This window comes from Sceloporus occidentalis, unplaced genomic scaffold (assembly GCF_023333645.1).
Source record: "Sceloporus occidentalis isolate IW3139 unplaced genomic scaffold, rSceOcc1.0.p SCAF_6, whole genome shotgun sequence".
Taxonomy (NCBI): domain Eukaryota; kingdom Metazoa; phylum Chordata; class Lepidosauria; order Squamata; family Phrynosomatidae; genus Sceloporus; species Sceloporus occidentalis.
Genome location: NW_028316986.1, coordinates 41893472 through 41913574, shown reverse-complemented (window position 1 = coordinate 41913574; position 20103 = coordinate 41893472). Strand labels below are relative to the sequence as shown.

Sequence of the window (20103 nt, the reverse complement as noted above, 5' to 3'; positions counted from 1 at the left end):
GTGATCCTCACAAGCTCCAAAATATTTGTAAAATGGGTTCATTTATAATGAGAGGGCTCCCGCAAATACAGTGGATATCTATCCTAATGAAAGGGTGGAGAACACACAAGGTCTCCCCAATAATGGTGTTGTCTCAAATCCTTGTAAGAATAGAGTGAGGAAAAGAAACGTTGAAATTGAGATCAGGAGTTTTCTTGGGACTAACTCCTACTTTTGTATTGAGAATGAGTAGAAGGCTATGTTACCTGGTCAACTTCAGTGTGTTACACCCTTTCAATACCAGTCCCCTTTAGTGTTAACTCAGGGTCCTTTGGGTGGTGGCTCAGAGCCAGACTGTGGGAAAGCGATTTGTCCAGAATTTCCCCTTCTGAGTAGGAGCCAACAATTTGGACCTCATCAGAATGACTATCTATCTCCCTAGCAATTCTCTCCAGCACAGGGCTAGGCAAACAATATGAAAACAATGGAGAGGTTAGGATATGAGATGAGGACAGATGTGGCTTTTGAGTGGAAGGTCTGGAAGGAGTGAGTCTGGTGGAGGTGAGCACCAGTGTTTGGCCCTTATACTCCTCCTCCTCCTCCTCCAACAGAGCCATAGAGGAAGGATGTTTTTCTTTTTATAGAAACTTCCCCTGAGTAAGTGGAATGTTATTAGATTTCTGCATCCTGAAAGAAGGCTTAGGGGTGTCTCAGGCCATCAGGGCCAAGGGCACTAGCATCTCTGCCAAGGAAACCTGAGTGATAGTTTCAGCAGTCTGGCTCAACAAGAGATCCACCTGGTGCTTATAGATGAAAACAGACTGCAGCAGAAAGTCACCAAAGCTGTATGAAGTGGCTTATTACAGGTTGCAAGAGGCACAGTTTGGAGAGCTCCTTCCCACTGAAGAGCTTTAAGACAGGAAGCTTTATTATCCTTTGCTTGCCATGTAAAGGTTTGGCAAAAATGGGTACAATTCATCTGTGTGATTGTGGTGAGTCACCAGGCAGAGTTGATTTCCCCAATAGCCAATCCTGTTTCAGGCTGGCTACAGGGGGAGTGGCCATGAAGGGGAGGAGTCAGTCAGAGTGTGAGTACTGTAAGATGTGAAGAGGTTTAGTGAGAAAAGGGAGAGTGTGTCTGTTTAAGATTAGTTCAGATCTGTTTTGTTCTGAGAGGTGACAATAGGAATTCAGGATTCATAACAGAATTCATAGTTCTGTTAAAGAGGAAGACATTTAATGGTAAACGAGGAAAAGATTAAGAAAAGCAAGAAACAGTTTAGGCTTGAAAGAGTTCAGTGAGGGAACTGAATAGGAAATAACTTGTAACTATCAAAGTACTTAACTACTGTAACCATATGATCTGTGAAACAATCTGGATAAAGATACAATCTTAACACATGCTTGTAAATAAAATTAAAGTTCACTTGTTTCAAAAAGGAGCACTGGTTGAATAGATTTATAAAAAGAAATGTTATAGAAAACCGGGTTCTTAATAGCTTGGACCACTCTCACTTAGTCCATAACTTGATAGAACAAAGTAGGTAAGAGAACCCAGATAATCGCTGTGAATTCAGAGTTTATTAAGCTGGCAGACCCAGTGGAATTCCTATTCCAAAAGTCAAACTGGGGCCTAGAACAGAAGAAAATGGTGACTTTTATAGTAGTTTATAGCAGGTCCCTAACGTATGTTCTATTGGCTGGTTCAAAATTTAAATATATACAGTGTGCCTGCGTCAAACGCAGGTGCGTTTTATGCAGCTTCCAGCATACACTGGAAACCTTCCTGGAAGGAAGGGAACCGCGCACTGGAAGAAATCAATGGCACGCGCTCCCATGGCATGAGCCCCACGCGTCACTGCCGCAAGCACGAGCCCCATCATCCACATTTTTTCCCTTACATGGGGGGGGGGGGGTCCGGAACATAAAGGAAGGGAGGACTATAGTTTCTTCTTGCAATCAGAGCAAAGATACATGAATACATTAAAATCTACTTAAGGTACATTTGGCTTCCTTATGACCTATGTTATCCTGGGCCCCCTTCTTTTGCCAGGGATATAAACATTGGCTTACCTGGTGAGATGTTTGTTTTAAGCGATGGAGACGAAGGCATCCTTGATGTATGGGTTAGACCCTGTGGCTCGCTCTAGGTCAGGCAGGAAGTAGACAAAACTTTAGAGGCGTGTCCACAGGATAGGACTAACCCCCAAAGCAAGTTTCAGTTAATGTAACAGCCTAGAGAAGGAAAGTTTCTAAGAACTCTCAAACAACTAAGAACCAAATTTTAGGGCATCTGAAAAAGACCCAGTAACCAAAAAACTGTAAACGTCCCATGTGACGAGAAAAAACACTAATGGTTGACCTCAAAAACTGGGTGCCAGGAGATCAAGACCAATCAGAGGGAGGGGAGGATGCCTTCGTCTCCATCGCTTAAAACAAACATCTCACCAGGTAAGCCAATGTTTATTTTTCCAGCGATGGAGAGAAGGCATCCTTGATGTATGGGACATGGCATAGCTCCCCAAAAATAAGGGTGGGTAGAAGAAGATTGAGTTAATGAGGTACTACAGCCTGTAGTACCCTTCTTCCAAAAGCCGCCTCAGATGACTGGAAGGAGTCCAGGCGGTAATGTCGGACAAAGGTAGATGTCGAGGACCATGTAGCTGCCCTGCAGATCTCTTCTAGAGAGGCATTAGTGGAGAGTGCTTGCGAGGTTGAAGCACTACGTGTAGAATGAGCGAAAACAGTTCCAGGAAGAGGCTTTGTAGAATCTGTATAACACATGGATATGCAGGACCTGATCCATCGAGAAAGTGTAGAAACGGACACCTTTTTTCCCATGGAATTTTTGTGGAACGAGATAAAAAGGCTGTCAGTCAAACGGAACCTTTTAGTTCTATTAATATAAGTGCGGAGAGCCCTCCGAACATCCAGTGTATGCCAGGTCTTTTCCAAGTCTTTTTTGGGTTGAGGGCAAAAAGAAGGTAGGATGATATCTTGGGACCTGTGGAATGTAGAGTTTATCTTGGTTATAAACGTTGGATCTAGTCTTAGCAACACAGAGTCTTCTCTGAACACGCAGAGCACTTTGCGTATGGACAGGGCGCCAAGTTCTGAGACTCTCTTGGCCGAGGTGATGGCTGTGAGGAATAGAACCTTCCAGGTAAGGAATTTTAAGTCTATGTCTTTTAGTGGTTCAAACGGAGCTTTGGTAAGAGCCGAAAGTACCTTGTGTAGGTCCCAGTTAGGGTATCTGTGTACTGTGGGAGGTCGGATGAGAGTGGCTGCTCGAAGAAACCTTCTGACATAGTAGTTGTTGGACAGTTTGTTAGCGTGTTTTTGAGGAAAAGCAGACGTGATGGCAGAGACCTGTCTTTTGAGAGTGTTGGGCTTAAGACCTTTATCAAGTCCTTCTTGGAGGTAAGAAAGTAGAGAGCTCACAGATGCCTTGAGTGGGTTAAGTTTGTTTAGCTTACACCAACGGGCAAATGATCTGAAAGAATATTCGTATATTCGTCTGGTGGAAGGTCGTCTAGCATTGATGATGGTGTCTATCACCCTAGACGTGAGCCCTTCTTTTATCATATTTCGGCGTTCAACCTCCAAGCGTGAAGGTTGAGCCAGGCTGGATCTGGATGGTGAAACTGACCCTGGGATAGAAGGTCTGGGCGAAGCGGGAGCTTGAGAGACTCTTGAGCCATTGTCAGGATCTCTGAGAACCATGGTCTTCTTGGCCAGTATGGGGCTATTAGAATTATTGTCGCTCTTTCTTTTCTTGCCTTTTTTAGGCACTTGTTGATCATGGACGTTGGAGGGAAGGCATATAGAATCCCGTCTGGCCATGGGGCATGTAGAGCGTCCATTTGTTCCGCTCCTTGAGTTAGGAACCGAGAGAAGAAGCGTGGCAGTTGATTGTTTATGGGCGATGCGAAGAGATCTACCAGGGGCGTTCCGAGCTTGTGTGTCACCATGTGAAAGACTTGGGGATGTAGCTGCCACTCTGACTGGTCTATGTCCTGTCTGCTGAGCCAGTCGGCTCTCGTATTTAGAGTCCCCTTGATGTGTTCTGATCTTATCGAGAGGAGATTTGTTTGTGACCACTTGAAAAGAAGCTCTGTCTCGCTCATTAGAGACTTTGATCTTGTGCCTCCTTGTCGATTTATGTGGGCTTTTGTTGACATGTTGTCTGTCCGAATCAACACTGGTTGTCCTTTGACCAGGGATGAGAATTGTAGAAGAGCCAGGCGCACCGCTCTGAGTTCTAGGAGATTTATGTTGTGGCTTTGTTCTTGGACGGACCATCTTCCCTGTGTATAGGAGTTGTTGAGTGTGGCTCCCCAGCCCCGCAGACTGGCATCTGTCGTCAGTTGTAGTTCTTGAGGAGGCCAGAGTGGCCAACCTGTTTTGAGATTGGGAGAAGTCCACCAAAGGAGGGAGTGTCTGACTCTGTGAGGAAGTATCAGTCGTTTGTTGACCTTTGAGGATATGTGTTTTTGGTGAGGAAGGAGAAACCACTGAAGAGGCCTTGAGTGAAATCGGGCCCAGGGTGTGCAGTCTATCGTTGATATCATTAAGCCTTGTAATCTCGCCAGGAGTAAAAGGTTTGTCGAGTGAGAGCGGGACACGAGGTTGATGGTCTGACGAAGTTTGTTTATTCTTTCTGGTGAGAGGTATACCTTGCCGTGTAGGGTATCGATGATCGCCCCGAGGTGGAGAATATGTTGGCAAGGCTCTAGGTGGCTCTTCCCACGATTGACCAGAAAACCATGTCTTGTCAATGAGGATAGGACCAGATGGACATCCTGACGGCCTTGTTGGAGTGATGGTGAGCGAATTAAGATGTCGTCCAAATAAGGATGGACGTGGATTCCCTGTAGTCTCCAATGGGCCACCAGCGATATCATGATCTTTGTAAAAACCCGAGGAGCTGATGAGAGGCCAAATGGAAGGGCCTTGTATTGGTAATGGTTGTGGTGGTAGGAGAATCTCAGAAATCGGCGGTGGAGAGGGTGAACAGGAACATGAAGGTAGGCTTGAGTTAAATCTAGGGAACAAAGAAAGTCGTGAGGTCTGATGGCCTCTAGGATGGTCTTTAGAGTTTCCATACGGAAACGACGTTTTCTGACAAATTTGTTGACCCATTTTAGGTCCAGTACAGCCCTCCATGACCCGTCCTTTTTTGGCACAATGAACAAAATAGAGTAGCAACCTTTGTACATTTCTGAAGATGGAACTTGTTCTATCGCTCCAATTTGTAGTAGGTGATCTATGGCTTGTAACATCAACTTGTGTTTTTTGTGACGTTGAGACATCGGTGATGGAACAAAGTGGTCGTGAGGAAGGTTGTAAAAGTCTATCAGATAACCGTGTCTCAGTGTGGTGAGAACCCATTTGTCTGCAGTTGAGGCTTCCCAAATGTGGGCGAAGTGTAGAAGTCTGCCGCCCACTAGGTGTGGCGGCCAGTCATTCTCTGGGGGAATTACGGTTTTGTTTGGAGATAGATGGCCCCTGTTGTTGGTTGGAAGAGTTGTTAGGCCTTCCGAATCCTCGGGAGTGGTATTGTTGTCGGCCATATGGCTTTCGGTCAGACCACTGATTTTTGTTGGACCTAGGGTCTCTGGAACGAAAGGAAGATTGATTGTTTTTGTATGAGCGAAAGGAACCCTGTCCCTGGCGAAAAGATCGCTTTTCATCTCTTTTGGGTAGTGAAGGTAAGGCTTTTTTCTTGTCCTTGGTTTCTATGAGGACGGGTTCAAGTGCGTCTCCAAATAGTTTTTGTCCGCTGAAGGGGGCCATGGTGAGGTTTTGTTTGGACTTGGCATCAACCGTCCAATTTTTTAGCCAAATCTGTCTCCTTACTGGGACAGATGCTGCTTGAGCCCTGGCACTTAGTTGCATGATGTCAAGAGAAGCATCAGAAGAAAAAGCCAACACCTTGAGAAGTTTATTGATGCCCTGGCGTAATTTAATGTTGCCCTTAGGTACTTCTTGGATAAGGTCTCTAGCCCAAGTAAAAGCGGCCCTGGAGAGAATGGAGACAGTAGATGCAGCCCTGATGGCTGTGGAGGAGGCATCAAATGATTTTCTTAAGGCCGAATCGGCTCTTTTGTCTTCGTGGTTTTTTAGGGCATCGTCTCCATCTTTGCAGTAGACCGCGGATGTGGTCAAAGCTGCAACGGGAGCATCAACCAAGGGGACTTGGAGCTTTGACATGACCGATTGGGGAAGGTTATAAAATTTTTTGAATGATTGAGGATTTGGTCTGGCTGTGGCTGGCTTAGACCACTCTTCCCTAATAACCTTCATAAAATCTGAAGTAAAGGGGACCTCGATAGAAGGGGGCCCAGGTTGTGGGAAGGAGTCGCCCTTTCCCTGGGGAAGGTCTGTGTCTTGAGTTTGAGGGATGGTAGCATTTATAGGCAATTCAAGAGTTTTTATTGCTTTTTTCAACAGGATTTGAAAGTCCTCTTGGGGGAAAAGTCTGTTGGAGGAGGGTGTGGGATCTTCTCCATCATCATCATCAACAGATAATTCGTCAAGGGTGAGTAAGCCCTCTTCACTGTGAGATAATTTGTTTGAAAGGTCCTCTGCATCATCCTCATCATCAGCAGAATGCAGAATAATGGAGGCTTTGGGCCTTTTTGATTTGTGCTGTTGGCCAGTAGGTGGCGCTGGTCGCTTAGTTTTTGTCTTAGCAGCAGCTGCAGAGGAGCCCGGGAGACTTTTCCCGCCCTTTTTGGGAGGCTTGAGGGCAGTTTTTCTGGGGGTGAATTTTCCCCTTTCAGAAGGAGGGATGGAATCCAGGGAGGAGCAGGCAACTGGAGAGGAGGAAGAGGAAGACCTTGTCCTGGTTGGAGGCTGTCTCCTGTGGTCTGAAATGGTGGCAGTCATCCCCAGAGAGAGGGGAAGGGCTGCAGGACAGGGCTGTTGGCCAGATAAAGCTGCAGCTTGGAAGGAGATGAGGGAAGCAATTATGGAGGAGAGCTCCGGTGGCAATGCTTGCAGCTGGGGGGCCAGTTGGGTGGGGGTAGTACTCACACCCTGTCTTGAGTCCTCCAATGTGGCCTGGGTCCGGTCCTTTTGCTGGAGGGTGCAGTGGGGCCCCTGTAGGTTCGGAGACGAGGGTTCTCCCTCCTCCGACCTGGCCCTGGCAGTCCTAGCAGCAGGCTCTTTGTCTTCATAGGGGCTGAGAGAGTGACTGGGTTGCTCTCTAGCCAAGTTCAGGGAATCACAGGACATGCCTGGGCTGTCCTCCTGATCCCCAGCCCCTGACATCGTTGTTGGTCCCCTGGCAGTCCAAAGAGACAGGAGAGGGGACAGATAGGAGGCAGAGGCAAAAGGAACAGGAGAGAAATAAAGTTGTTGTTTTTGTTGTTGAAAGAAATAGAGGAGGAAAAGCAGCAGAGCTGATCTGAAAGCGTCTGACCAGAGCAGAGGCAGAAACGAAACTGAAACTTGCTTAGGGGGTTAGTCCTATCCTGTGGACACGCCTCTAAAGTTTTGTCTACTTCCTGCCTGACCTAGAGCGAGCCACAGGGTCTAACCCATACATCAAGGATGCCTTCTCTCCATCGCTGGAAAAACTGCTCTCTTAGCTTTGATTTATTATGGCTTGCAGAGCAGTGCCAGGCACTATATGGGGTCTTGATGAGGGTTATTTTGTCTCTATACATTCCTATTGCAAATACTTTTCAGCATTCTGTTTCTTCACCTCAACTCAAAAATCCTTTTCTATGTATTCAATTTGCATCCATTTTCTACAAATCTACTATGGCTATATTGATTATTAAAAATCCTTCGGTCTCATAACAACACAGATAACATGCTACCAAAGATAAAACACATATAAGAGAAGGACACTGGGGACTCCAACCCTAATTCCTTTAAAAGAAGGAGTAATAAGGGTCAAGGGATGTTTCTGAGGTAAAAAGATAGCCTCGGAGCCTTGGCAGGAACACTGCCTTGATCACATTCATCTTTGTGCAGACACAGGAGACAATACATCTGACTAACAAAATATAGGATCTTCATCCTACAGTCCAGAGTCTAGACATTTCTTGAAGAAACTCTTAGGTACTATAAGCCCTTAGAGAGGAAAGAATTGCTGATAATGCAAAGAATGCCAAAATGCTGTGACTTCCTAACAGTCCTACTGTAATGGTTGACAAATGAGAACTGGGTTTCAGTAAGAATGCAGTTTATATGCATTTAGGTAGGGCCTGGCGTACCTCCGAAATGCAGCTCTAGAAGCTCTGAAGATCTCAGCACAAGCACAGAATGACCCATATGTGTGAGTCACAGAGGCCACAAAGAAGAAATTAAAGGGCCATTCGTGTGTACATTTTTGTGCCAAGGAGATCCGGATCTCCACAGTAACACAATACCGGATCAATGTTCCAAATACGGTTTATGTGCCCGAGTCTCTCTGTGCATTTAAACCCTGGTTGACATTCACACACGCATCAGATCTATTCAAAATGGAGGCACCTCCATTTCTGGAAATGATCCCACGTGATCCGGATCAATTCAATAGTGTATTCACACTAGTGAAGATCCAGATTGCTCTGGACCTTTACAAAAGACACAGTAAAGGACCCAGTGTTGAACACTCCTGGTTAAGTGGGTTTCTCCATGCCTCCCCCCAAGGTCATCGAGTACATTCGGGGCCAGTGTGACTGTCATGGAAATAACCCAGTTTCACACTGGATATTTTTATTCTTAAAAATAATCCAATGCATTTTGGAGCTCCAACTTTGTAAACTATCAGTTACCAAGAATAAGCTTTCAAGATACTCTTTTTAGAAACCCTACAGGTTGATTTTAAACTTAAATCTCCCTAAAGGCCATAAAAATATTTACAGGCCGAAATGCATTGCACTGCACTGTTTTTAAGAATAAAATAATTTCTTTTTTCACCCCAAGATTATGTGCATTATCATATGAGACAGTAAACCACAATTACCTCAGGATAATAGTGCCTTCAGTTCAGGCATCTCATAAGACGCTGTCCTCTTCTATTGTTCTCCCCCTGGGAGACTTTTCAAAGTGTTTCTTTTCAACACAATTTTTTTTAATGATCTCCTTTTCCTCTACTGTTCTGCTAGGATTAACAGTGCAATAATTCAGGTGTATTTTATGCTGATTTTGGGTGGATATGGGTTAGTCAGTGGACATGTTTAGGTGCCCTAGTGATCAGGTGAGAAGGAGAAGGGGCAGAAATTTCAACTTGATTTCATTTCAACTGGAAAAATAACTGAGAAATTGTAAAACTTTTTTTTCCTCCATAGGAAAAAAAATCCATTGGCAAATGAACACATTTCCACCAACTGGGGCTTGTCTGAGAAGGTAAGAAGGGAAAATTTTGCTCAATGCCCTGCCTTCTTTTCCAGCCCAGTTCCAGAGTCCCTCTCTTTCATTCACACACAGAAACTTGTTGTGTAACTGTTACTTACAGTTAAGTAAATATTTATTTCATTAATCCTGTTCTGCCTTATTGCTTAGAGCTTCAGACTTGATTAACTGCTGGCAGATGAAAGCCAGTGACTAGTTTAGTTTGTTCTATCCCAAATCAGGAAGTCTCTCCCACAAGCAAAAAAGGGCCATTTTAAATATAAGACTGTTTTGATTGATATTTGGAGGAGGGGGGTTTCTCTGTGTGTATGAGTGCCAAACTAGGACGACACATAGGAATAATGTCTTAGAGGAGGTATTGGGTAGTCTGGGTAGGCAGTCCCAAATGCTGAGACAACCTTTTAGTGAAAAGAAAGGTTACAATCCTGGAATGGCTCCTAGGTTGTGTGATAGGAAATGGAACAATCCCTATTGCATAGCATTTTTAGAAATAACAGTATTTTAGCAGGAGAAAAGCCTTGATTGATAAAGTCCTTTGTCTCTTCTCCACTTTTTCTCTATTGGGTGCTACCCAGCCTTCTTTTTATTTTTGTTCCATAACCAGGCCTAAAGTCAGACAGGAATAGATCCAGCGGATAACCCATTTCATCCTCAACTGTCATCTCGGCCTCAGAGGGAGCCATCAGGCAGACACAGCAACATCGGGGACTGCCTGAAGGAAGAGGCCCCTCCCTCCTCAACTGTCATCTTGGCCTCAGAGGGAGCCATCAGGCAGACCCAGCAACATCGGGGACTGCCTGAAGGAAGAGGCCCCTCCCTCCTTAACTGTCATCTCGGCCTCAGAGGGAGCCATCAGGCAGACACAGCAACATCGGGGACTGCCTGAAGGAAGAGGCCCCTCCCTCCTCAACTGTCATCTCGGCCTCAGAGGGAGCCATCAGGCAGACCCAGCAACATCGGGGACTGCCTGAAGGAAGAGGCCCCTCCCTCCTTAACTGTCATCTCGGCCTCAGAGGGAGCGATCAGGCAGACACAGCAACATCGGGGACTGCCGGAAGGAAGAGGCCCCTCCCTCCTCAACTGTCATCTCGGCCTCAGAGGGAGCCATCAGGCAGACCCAGCAACATCTTGGACTGCCTGAAGGACGAGACTTCTCCCTCCTTTAACTGTATTTTGTATTGTATTACGATTTTACTGTACACCGCTATGATCATCGCGGAATAGCGGTCTATAAATAAAACATATTATTATTATTATTATTATTATTATTATTATTTATCCAAGAAAGACAGAAATTGTATTGTCACCATCCATGCTGAGACCTTCCTTAAAAGAGGGAGATTGGAGACTGGTCAGTAGTTACCTAGGGAGGTGGGGTCCATTGAAGGCTTTTTTAACAAAACATCTCACAATTGCTTCTTTGAAACAGGTTACAACATCCATCACCCATCTGGCCAGTCCTCTGTATATAATTAGTCAGGATAGACATGGGTCTAGCAGATAAATGTTTAGCAAAGAAACTTGTCCATACTATCAAAACTGGATAAGAATGTGCCTCAGAAAACAATTTACCTTGTCTATATCACTGATGGTAATGATTTCACGCTTTGTTTCATGTTTTTTTGAATGGTGTGATGATTCCTGAGGTCCTTGGAAAGAATTGTCTTGATACATCCACAGACATCGGTTTTCACCGACTGTTAAGTCATCTCCTCTCTCAATTGTTCTTTTAAATGATCTGCATATGCGGATAAATAATAAGTTATATTTTCAATAAGGCAATTTATTTTAATAATTTGTTTAACATTTTCACATCCTGCTTCTCTTGAAAGAGCTCAGCTCAGCACATACTGATTGCCCATTGCATTAGGGAGGGGCACATCATACCTTCTCACCTATAAAATCCCAAAATTATAGATTTTCCAATAAACAAAACAACCCATATTCCTCATAAACTTTTGGGGATTATACACTACTTCTGCAACTGGGTGGAGTATTGCTTCTACTAGCAAATACCTGTCATGCCCTAAAGGTAAACTATATGCAGCTTTTATTGATCTGAAGGCTGCTTTTGATTCAATTCACTGGACTTTACTTTGGGACAAATTGGCTGGCTTAATATAGATCCTCGATTGTTGTTTCTTTTAAGCCAACCCCATACAAATAATAATTGTAGAGTGAAATTTTCTGAATCGGGCCTATTAACAGACCCTATCTACTCTGGTATAGGAGTCAGACAGGGTTGTGTGTTGACTCCTCATCTGTTTAATCTATTTGTGGCCTTTATGACCACAGTAGATTTTCACCCACCTTCACTGGGAAATCGTCCGCTTTTTGTACTCCAATATGCCTACAATACTTTATTATTCTCTCTATCTCAGGTAGGTATGGTAAGTGCCTTGAAAAGATTTTCTGAATATTATGACAAATTTCACCTACTGTTAAATTCTGAAAAATCCAAAATATTGGTATTTTCTAAAAGATTTGTACTGAGAATGTGGAAGGTTGGTTATCAAACAATTGAGCAGGTCAAAAAGTATGTTTACTTTGGTGTTCTTTTTCATTTTAACGGACAGTGGAGTAAACAGAAAGATAAAGCAATACAAACAGGGAGAAAATCGTTGGCGGATATACAATATTTTTATTATAAAAAAGGCAACCAGGATATTATAGCGGGCTTAAAAATTTACAAAGCCAAATTAAGACCGCAATTACTTTACAGCATATTCATCTGGATTCCAGCCTTTAATAAGGAGATTGAACGCTTGCAGACACATTTTTTCAGGAGACTATTCTCTGTACCGCCATGTGTACACCATCTGACTCTCTATGCAGAACTGGGATTGAATGCTCTTGAAACGGAAGCCTGGTTGATGACTTATAGATTTTGGTTTAAGATACATTTCAGGCCTAATAAATCCAGTCTTTTATGGTTCTTACTATCTGACGTTTACTATGCTAGTTGGGCTAAATTTTATGAAAGTAAAGTAATTTCTGTGGGTTTAAATATTGATTCTCTCCTTTTACTTACCGAAAAGGAGTGTTTTGAATCTATTAGGGTCTGCTTTGCAGACAGAGAACATTAACTGACATATCCAACTCCTCCTAGAGTGTGTTCTCCAGCGATGCTTGGTTTCGCCCCTTGCAGGGTAGGATTCCGGATTATTTTCAAACCCTTTCACTGCTGGTGTCGAGGAAGGCCTTTTTGTATGCAAGACTGAATGTACACTCCTCAAATGTGACCAGGGGCAGATATCTGCAGACCCCATTTTTGAATCGTGTATGTCACTGTGATCAAGCTCCAGATGTTCTCCGTCATACTGTATTGCTTTGTCCATTGTATATAATTCCGAGGAGGAAATTGTTAAGAAGGTAATTGGAAATGAATATATCTTTGAATGGGTTATCAGTGGAATGCCTATTGGAAGACCGGAACCCACATATTACCAGGTTAATGGCCAATTTTCTGGTGGAGGCAACAAGATTATGGCTTAAATTTTAATAACAATCCTAAAGTTTTATTGTAAATGCATGTTGTTTTTCTATGCCTAATAAAGGTTGACTGACTGACTGACTGACTAGCACTGTATTATATATGCACACTGGAGAACAAGGGAGAATTAAAATTTTAAGAGTATAAATATTATTACCTTAATAGTGGTTACTAAGAAATAATAGGTGGATTCTAACAAAAACATCCAAACAGGGCAAACTGATGATGATGTCCTATTCTCTTTATCTTACTATATCACAAGAGGCAGAAAACCTCATGATAAATCTTTGTTAGTGAGAAATTGTAATCAGTAGGGCCAAAAGAAACAGAAATGCAAACCATGCAAACAGTGATAATTATCTAAATATTAGCTATTTACAAATTGTGTATGTCTGGTATGAGCTGATTGACACATGTGGCAAGATAAAAAGCCTTTGTCCAGGTTCAAGAGCTGAACCACTGGAGCATTATTATTAATATTAACCACTAGAATAATCTTAAAATCAGTTTGTTCCAGGATGGTCATCTTGAGGTTAAAAGAAGTGTCCTAAGACACTAAATTGTTATTTCAACAGATTGTTCAACACTTAATCTGCATATATTCTTTTGTGTAGGGACTGGCCTATTTTTTCTATGTAAAAAGAAATGAGGCATCTAGGCAAATGCACATTTCATAATGTCAATTTCTGTGATATTGTGGATGACATTATTACTTCTTATGACAAGCAATGGTACTGTGACACTGGGTCTTGTATTACATCTCTGATGCAAAAAGTACAGTTAATGGTGAGTAATATTTTTAATTTGGGTTTTTGTCTGTCACCAAGTGCAGTCCTACCACCCCAGGAATGTAAAAGGGAAGTGCCGTGATCCAATATAAGCTGTAGAACCACTAGTAATACCTTTCAGTGGTTTTAGTTGAAAATAGCATGAAGGTGACAAAACATGGCACTGTGTTGTGTTCTCTTCCAAGTTTACCTGCAACCGTCAGGTAAAGGCTGGGAATATACCAGGTTTGAATCCCGACTGACGCCTGGGCGATTCACATTCTCTCATCCTCAAGAAGAGGAAATGGCAAAGACTAACAGGTTGATTGATTATTGATTAAATAGATTTATCCATTTCTCCCAAGCACTTACAATTGTATAAAGGGGATTATTTGCAGATGATGCATTTTGTATTGTATTCTGGGAGAACAAGTTGATTAACTAGAACTGTGGCTATCTGAGCATTCACATTAATGAATGAGATGAGTAGAACCATAGTCAGAACACATGAGAGCTAAGTATCTTTTGGTTGGAACTCCACCACATACTTTTAGCATGCAATGTTACTGTATTCCTCAGAAATTCTACCTCAGTTCTATGCCCACCATGAAATTGAAGCAGACCTAGAAGGAAAGTTGAGAGGATGTGTTGTACAAGTTCACAGAAGACTACTCAAAGAACCACAATTACAAGTATAAACAGCCGGCTTATCTGTAATCGGTTCTTCACATGGTCATCTATTAATTCACACATTTAGGTTTTCTAACTTTGCAATGCCTCTCACAGAACATTCTAGAGCTGAGCATTTACAGTGAACTCCTTCCCCCACCCGCCACCTCTGTATTCATGGCTAGGCTTGAGTCAGCAGGTCTGATTCAGGGGAAAACTGAATGCATTAGTGACAAGGCAGCTATAGGAGTAAGGTGAGCCATGGATGGTGGGACTACCAGGTTGCGGTCTGCTTTCCCCTCTCTGATCTTGAACATGGTCCTTGTTAAAAGGGGAATGGGAGTGATGTAGGGAAGTGAACCCTTCCACTTGAAGAGAAATTGTCCCCCAAGGAACAAGTGCTTACACCTTTTCTGCTACAGTATTTTGTGTACTTGGTATTGTTGTACATAGTAAAAAGATCTACAGATAGTTAATTCCATCATATGGAAAGCTGTGGTGGACAGAGACAATTCATGATCACTTCTCTGTGATGACTGAAACAGTCTGCCAACACACTGTTCTGACATACAAGATGACTAGCTTGTGAAAATATGTCACACTCCACACATCATTTCCAAATGTATAGAGTGAGATTCAGCAATATTGCAAGATCTCATAACATTCTGCTTATTTAAATAAAATATGACGGTGGTGTTGTTCATGGCAATTTGTACCACATTGTCACACAGGAACATTCAACTATCCTGACATTTGCTGGAAGTCAAACTCAGCAAAATCCTCAAGGTCTAGCAAATTCCTCATTTGCCTGGAAGACAATTTCATTGTCCAAAAGGTGGAAGAGGCAACAAGGGGGTCAGCTATTTTAGATCTGATCCTAACCAACAAGGATGACTTGGTTAATGGGGTGCAAGTGGTGGGATCATTAGGTGGAAGTGACCATGTTCTCCTGGAGTTTGTAATACAGTGGAAAGGAGAAGCCAGGCATAGTCAAACACACATTCTAGATTTTAGGAGAGCGGATTTCAGTAAACTTAGAGAAGTATTGAGGGCAATTCCATGGTCAGAAATACTAAAAGATAAAGGAGTTCAGGATGGATGGGACTTTCTCAAAAGGGAGATACTGAAGGCACAATTTCAAACAGTTCCAATGAAAAAGAAAAATGGGAGGTGCCTCAAGAAACCAGGATGGATGACTTTCAACCGAGCTAAGTTTGAAACGGAACATGTGTAAGAAATGGAAAAAGGGGGAAATCACAAAAAAGGAATTCAAAGAAATAGCAGGCATGTGCAGGGGTAAAGTCAGAAAAGCTAAAGCGCAGAATGAACTCAGGCTTGCTAGAGAGGTTAAAGACAACAAAAAGGGCTTTTTTGGATATGTCCGCAGCAAAACTAAGAAGAAGGAAATGGTAGGGCCACTGCGTCGAGAGGATGGCAAAATGTTAACAGGGGACAGAGAAAAGGCAGAATTACTCAACACCTTCCTCGCCTCAGTCTTCTCAGAAAAGGAAAAGGGTGCTCAACCTGAGGATAATGGAGCACAGGACAGAATAGGGGAATTTCAGCACAGAATAAGCAAAGAGATAGTAGAGGAACACCTTGTTAATCTAAATGAATTTAAGTCTCCGGGACCAGATGAACTCCATCCAAGGGTATTAAAAGAACTGGCAAATGTAATATCGGAGCCATTGGCAATAATCTTTGAAAACTCCTGGAAAACAGGAGAGATCTCAACAGACTGGAGGAGGGCAAACGTTGTCCCCATCTTCAAAAAGGGGAAAATAGAGGATCCCAACAATTATCGTCCAGTTAGTCTGACATCAGTTCTAGGAAAGATTCTGGAGCAGATCATTAAACAGAGAGTCTGTGAACATCTAGATGGCAATTCCATAATCACAAAAACTCACCATGGGTTTCAGAGAAACAAGTCATGCCAGACAAATCTAATCTCTTTCTTTGATAAAATTACCAGCTTGGTAGATGAAGGGAATGCTGTGGATATAGTATATCTTGATTTCAGTAAGGCCTTTGACAAGGTTTCCCATGACATTCTTGCAAACAAGCTTGTAAAATGTGGACTAGACAAGGTAACTGTTACATGGATTTGTAACTGGTTGACCGGCCGAACCCAAAGGGTGCTCAACAATGGCTCCTTTTCATCCTGGAGAGAAGTGACCAGTGGGGTTCCACAGGGCTCTGTCCTGGGCCCAGTGCTATTCAACATCTTTATCAATGACCTGGATGACAGAATTGGGAGCATACTTATCAAATTTGCAGATGACACCAAATTAGGAGGAACAGCTAATACCCCAGAGGACAGGATCAAGATCCAAAATGACCTGAATAGACTAGAAAGCTGGGCCAAAGCTAACAAAATGAAATTCAACACGGAGAAATGTAAGGTATTGCACTTAGGGCGGAAAAATAAAATGCACAGATATAGGATGGGTGACACCTGGCTGAATGAAACTACGTGTGAAAGGGATCTAGGAGTCCAAGTAGACCACAAGTTGAACACGAGTGAATAGTGTGAAGCAGCAGCTAAAAAGGCTAATGCAATTTTAGGCTGCATCAATAAAAGTATAGTGTTTAGATCAAGAGAAGTAATAGTGCCACTGTATTCTGCTTTGGTCAGGCCCCACCTAGAATATTGTGTCCAGTTCTGGGCGCCACAATTCAGAAAGGACATTGAGAAACTGGAGCATGTCCAAAGGAGGGCGACAAAAATGGTGAAGGGTCTGGAAACCATGCCCTAGAGGAACGACTTAGGGAGCTGGGGATGTTTAGCCTGGAGAAAAGAAGGTTAAGAGGTGATATGATAGCCCTGTTTAAATATTTGAAAGGGTGTCATGCTGAAGAGGGAGCAAGCTTGTTTTCTGCTGCTCCAGAGAACAGGACCCGGAACAATGGATGCTAGCTACAGGAAAAGAGATTCCACCTGAACATTAGGAGGAACCACCTGACAGTAAGGGCTGTTCGACAGTGGAATGCACTCCCTCGGAGGGTGATAGAGTCTCCTTCCTTAGAGGTCTTTAAACAGAGGCTGGATGGCCATCTGTCAGGGATGCTTTGATTTGGATTTCCTGCATGGCAGGGGGTTGGACTGGATGGCCCTAGTGGTCTCTTCCAACTCTACGATTCTATGATTCTATGAAAGACTGATGAGCCTTATAAATTGTCATCAACTCCAGGGTGCTGATATAGAAAATATGCTCTTGCAGCAACCACCTTGCTTGGAAGTCTCTGGGTGCCCTGTTCCTCCAATGAGGCATCTGCTGTGATGACAACAGATGGCTGCAGGTAACAGAATGGCATACCTGTGAGAAGATTGTGATGGTTTGTCCACCAAGGCAGATCTTGGCAAATCTCCTGTGGTCTATCACTTGCACTGCAAGTCTTTGTCCATAGAAGCATATAATCTCAAAGCTGGAAATGGCCACACGGACCTTTGAGTTCAACCCCTTGCCATGCAGGAATATGCAAATACAGCACTCCCACAGGAGGGGGTTATGGAAGGCCAGTAGGAGGAGATGACTGGTGAACAGCAAGTAAAAAGGACTTTCTCAGTCCCTGGACAGCCTGGGTAAGTTGCTGGTACCAAAACATCAGCTGCTCAGTGATTGCTTGCCCCATTTGGTGCCTTCCCTAGTGGCTGCCGTTTTCCCGTTCCAGCAGTATCATCTGCACAATGTTACACAGACTGTGCAGTTCCTCCGCAAGTTTGTGAATCCTAGTCTCCTCCTCAGTCTCCAGATTACAGGCAGCGAACATCCCATCAACCTGAACATCCCGTTCTGAGATGTGCCCAGCATGATTGTCAGTGTATGTTAAACTGGAGTCGAATTTCACTGCACTAATATAGATTATGAATGCTAGATGATGAAAGGTTGCAGCATGGTGACTGACATTGAGTGTCATGATCACACCCTATAGCAGGGGTTCCCAACCTGGGAGTCATGACCCTTTCGCAGGGGTTGCCAGGTTGGGAATCCCCCCGCCTCCCCCCTTTTCTCTGCGGGTGCCGGCGCTAGCACAGGGAAAAGGGGAGGGGGCAGGGCTCCCTCCTCTTTCCCTTCTTCTTGCGAGGGCTGGCCCTGGCACAGGCACTCACAAGGAGAAGGGGATGGGGCCGGGGCCGCCTCCTGCTCCTTCCCTCCCTTCCCGCGGCTGCCAGACAGCCGCAGGGAGGAAGGAAAGGAGGGGTCCTCCTACTCCTTCCCTCCCTTCCTGCGGCTGCCAGACAGCCGCGGGGAGGAAGGAAAGGGAGGGTCCTCCTGCTCCTTCCCTCCCTTCCCGCGGCTGCCAGACAGCCACGGGGAGGAAGGAAAGGGGGGGTCCTCCTGCTCCTTCCCTCCCTTCCCGCAGCTGCCAGACAACCACGGGGAGAAGGGGACGGGACTGCAAGCCCCAGAGGCCTTTGCGGCCAGAAGTCCCACCCCTTCTCCCCTGGTGACCTCTCTAATTGGTTGGGAGGCTGGGAAGGGGCGGGACTTCTGGCCGCAAAGCCTGCTGGAGCTTGTATGCAGCCGAAAATCCCGCCCCTTCCTGGCCTCCCAACCTATCAGGGGGGCCACGGGCGGGACTTTCCTCCCCAATGGGGGTCGTGGCCCAACAAAGTTTGGGAACCGCTGCCCTATAGGATACACCCAGGATGACCCAGTGGACATGATGCAAGAGGCTGATGCAAGAGGACCATTGCAGACACCTGTATGAGAAGATCATGCTATGGACAAAATGTATAAATATGGGCGTGGTCTATATTCAGTATGGGTTGCTGTTGTTAGTGAATGGGTGATTAGATAGTTGTTGGTTTGTATATATGCTGTAAATACTCTGTAGTAAAGTTCCATATATAGACCTTGGAACCTCTAGGTTATTATTTAGCACTTGGTCAGTTACAGGTGCTGATAACATTGCTGAGCCCAGCAGAAAAGGACCACGGGTGACAATGGCAACATTCTAATCAGTGGAACCCTGTTCTGAACCAAGGCTTGACTTCTGCCCCAATCGGGGTGGCTTCAGCCTCCCACCTCTCCCAGACGCTCTGTGAGTCCTCACCAAGGAAACACTCCTAGCTCAGCTGGCTCCTGGGTCTGCACCAGCGGCTGCTTGTCAAGATCTCATCCATTTACAAATTTAAAACATCCTGTTCTGAATGTACGTTGCAGACTGAGTCAGCCAGAAAAATCAGCAGTAGCAGAACACATTATAAACCATCCTGGGCATAAAATGCTGTTTGAAAACACTGAAATTCTGGACCATACTAACAACTATCAGGTCAGAATGCACAGGGAAGCCATTGAAATCAACAAACACCAAGACAACTTCAACAAGAAAGAAAAAACCTTTAAAGTGAACAAAATTTGGCTATCAGTCCTGAAAAACAGCAATATCAGGACTTAGCAAATGCAAATGAGAAATAACCCAGGGTCAAGGGCTTTCCCAGCAAACAATGATCACTAATTAAGCAGACACTATGCTTAATGACGCCTGGCCATCAACAACAGAGCAATACACAGATTAACATGGAGATCATCCCTCCCTACCCAGGTGGTTCTAATGTCCCAGGATCACACAATATCTATAAACCCAACTCTTTTCCATGCCAGCATTCTCTGAAGATGCCAGCCACAGATGCTGGTGAAACGTCAGGAATAAACTGTTCTAGAACATAAGCACATAGCCCGAAAAACCCATAAAAAACTATGGATGTCGGCCATGAAAGCCTTCAACTTCACAAATGAGATAAGATTATGATAATCTGAAAATAGTAATTTACTGCCACAAGAATAGCAGCTGTACAAAATACAAAACAAAACAGGTTTGAGCTACAGGATGGCACAA

The 20103-nt window shown here is 44.1% G+C and overlaps 1 protein-coding gene across 1 annotated transcript in view; it reads right to left on the bottom strand.

Moving 5' to 3' along the window:
• The window catches only part of LOC149310662 (dynein axonemal heavy chain 14-like), a 352749-nt gene that overhangs the window by 284459 nt on the left and 48187 nt on the right, over positions 1 to 20103 (bottom strand). Inside the window, 1 exon segment of the mRNA XM_089529413.1 lies at positions 10903 to 11068. Within this exon segment, the coding sequence (XP_089385539.1) occupies positions 10903 to 11068 (166 nt within the window).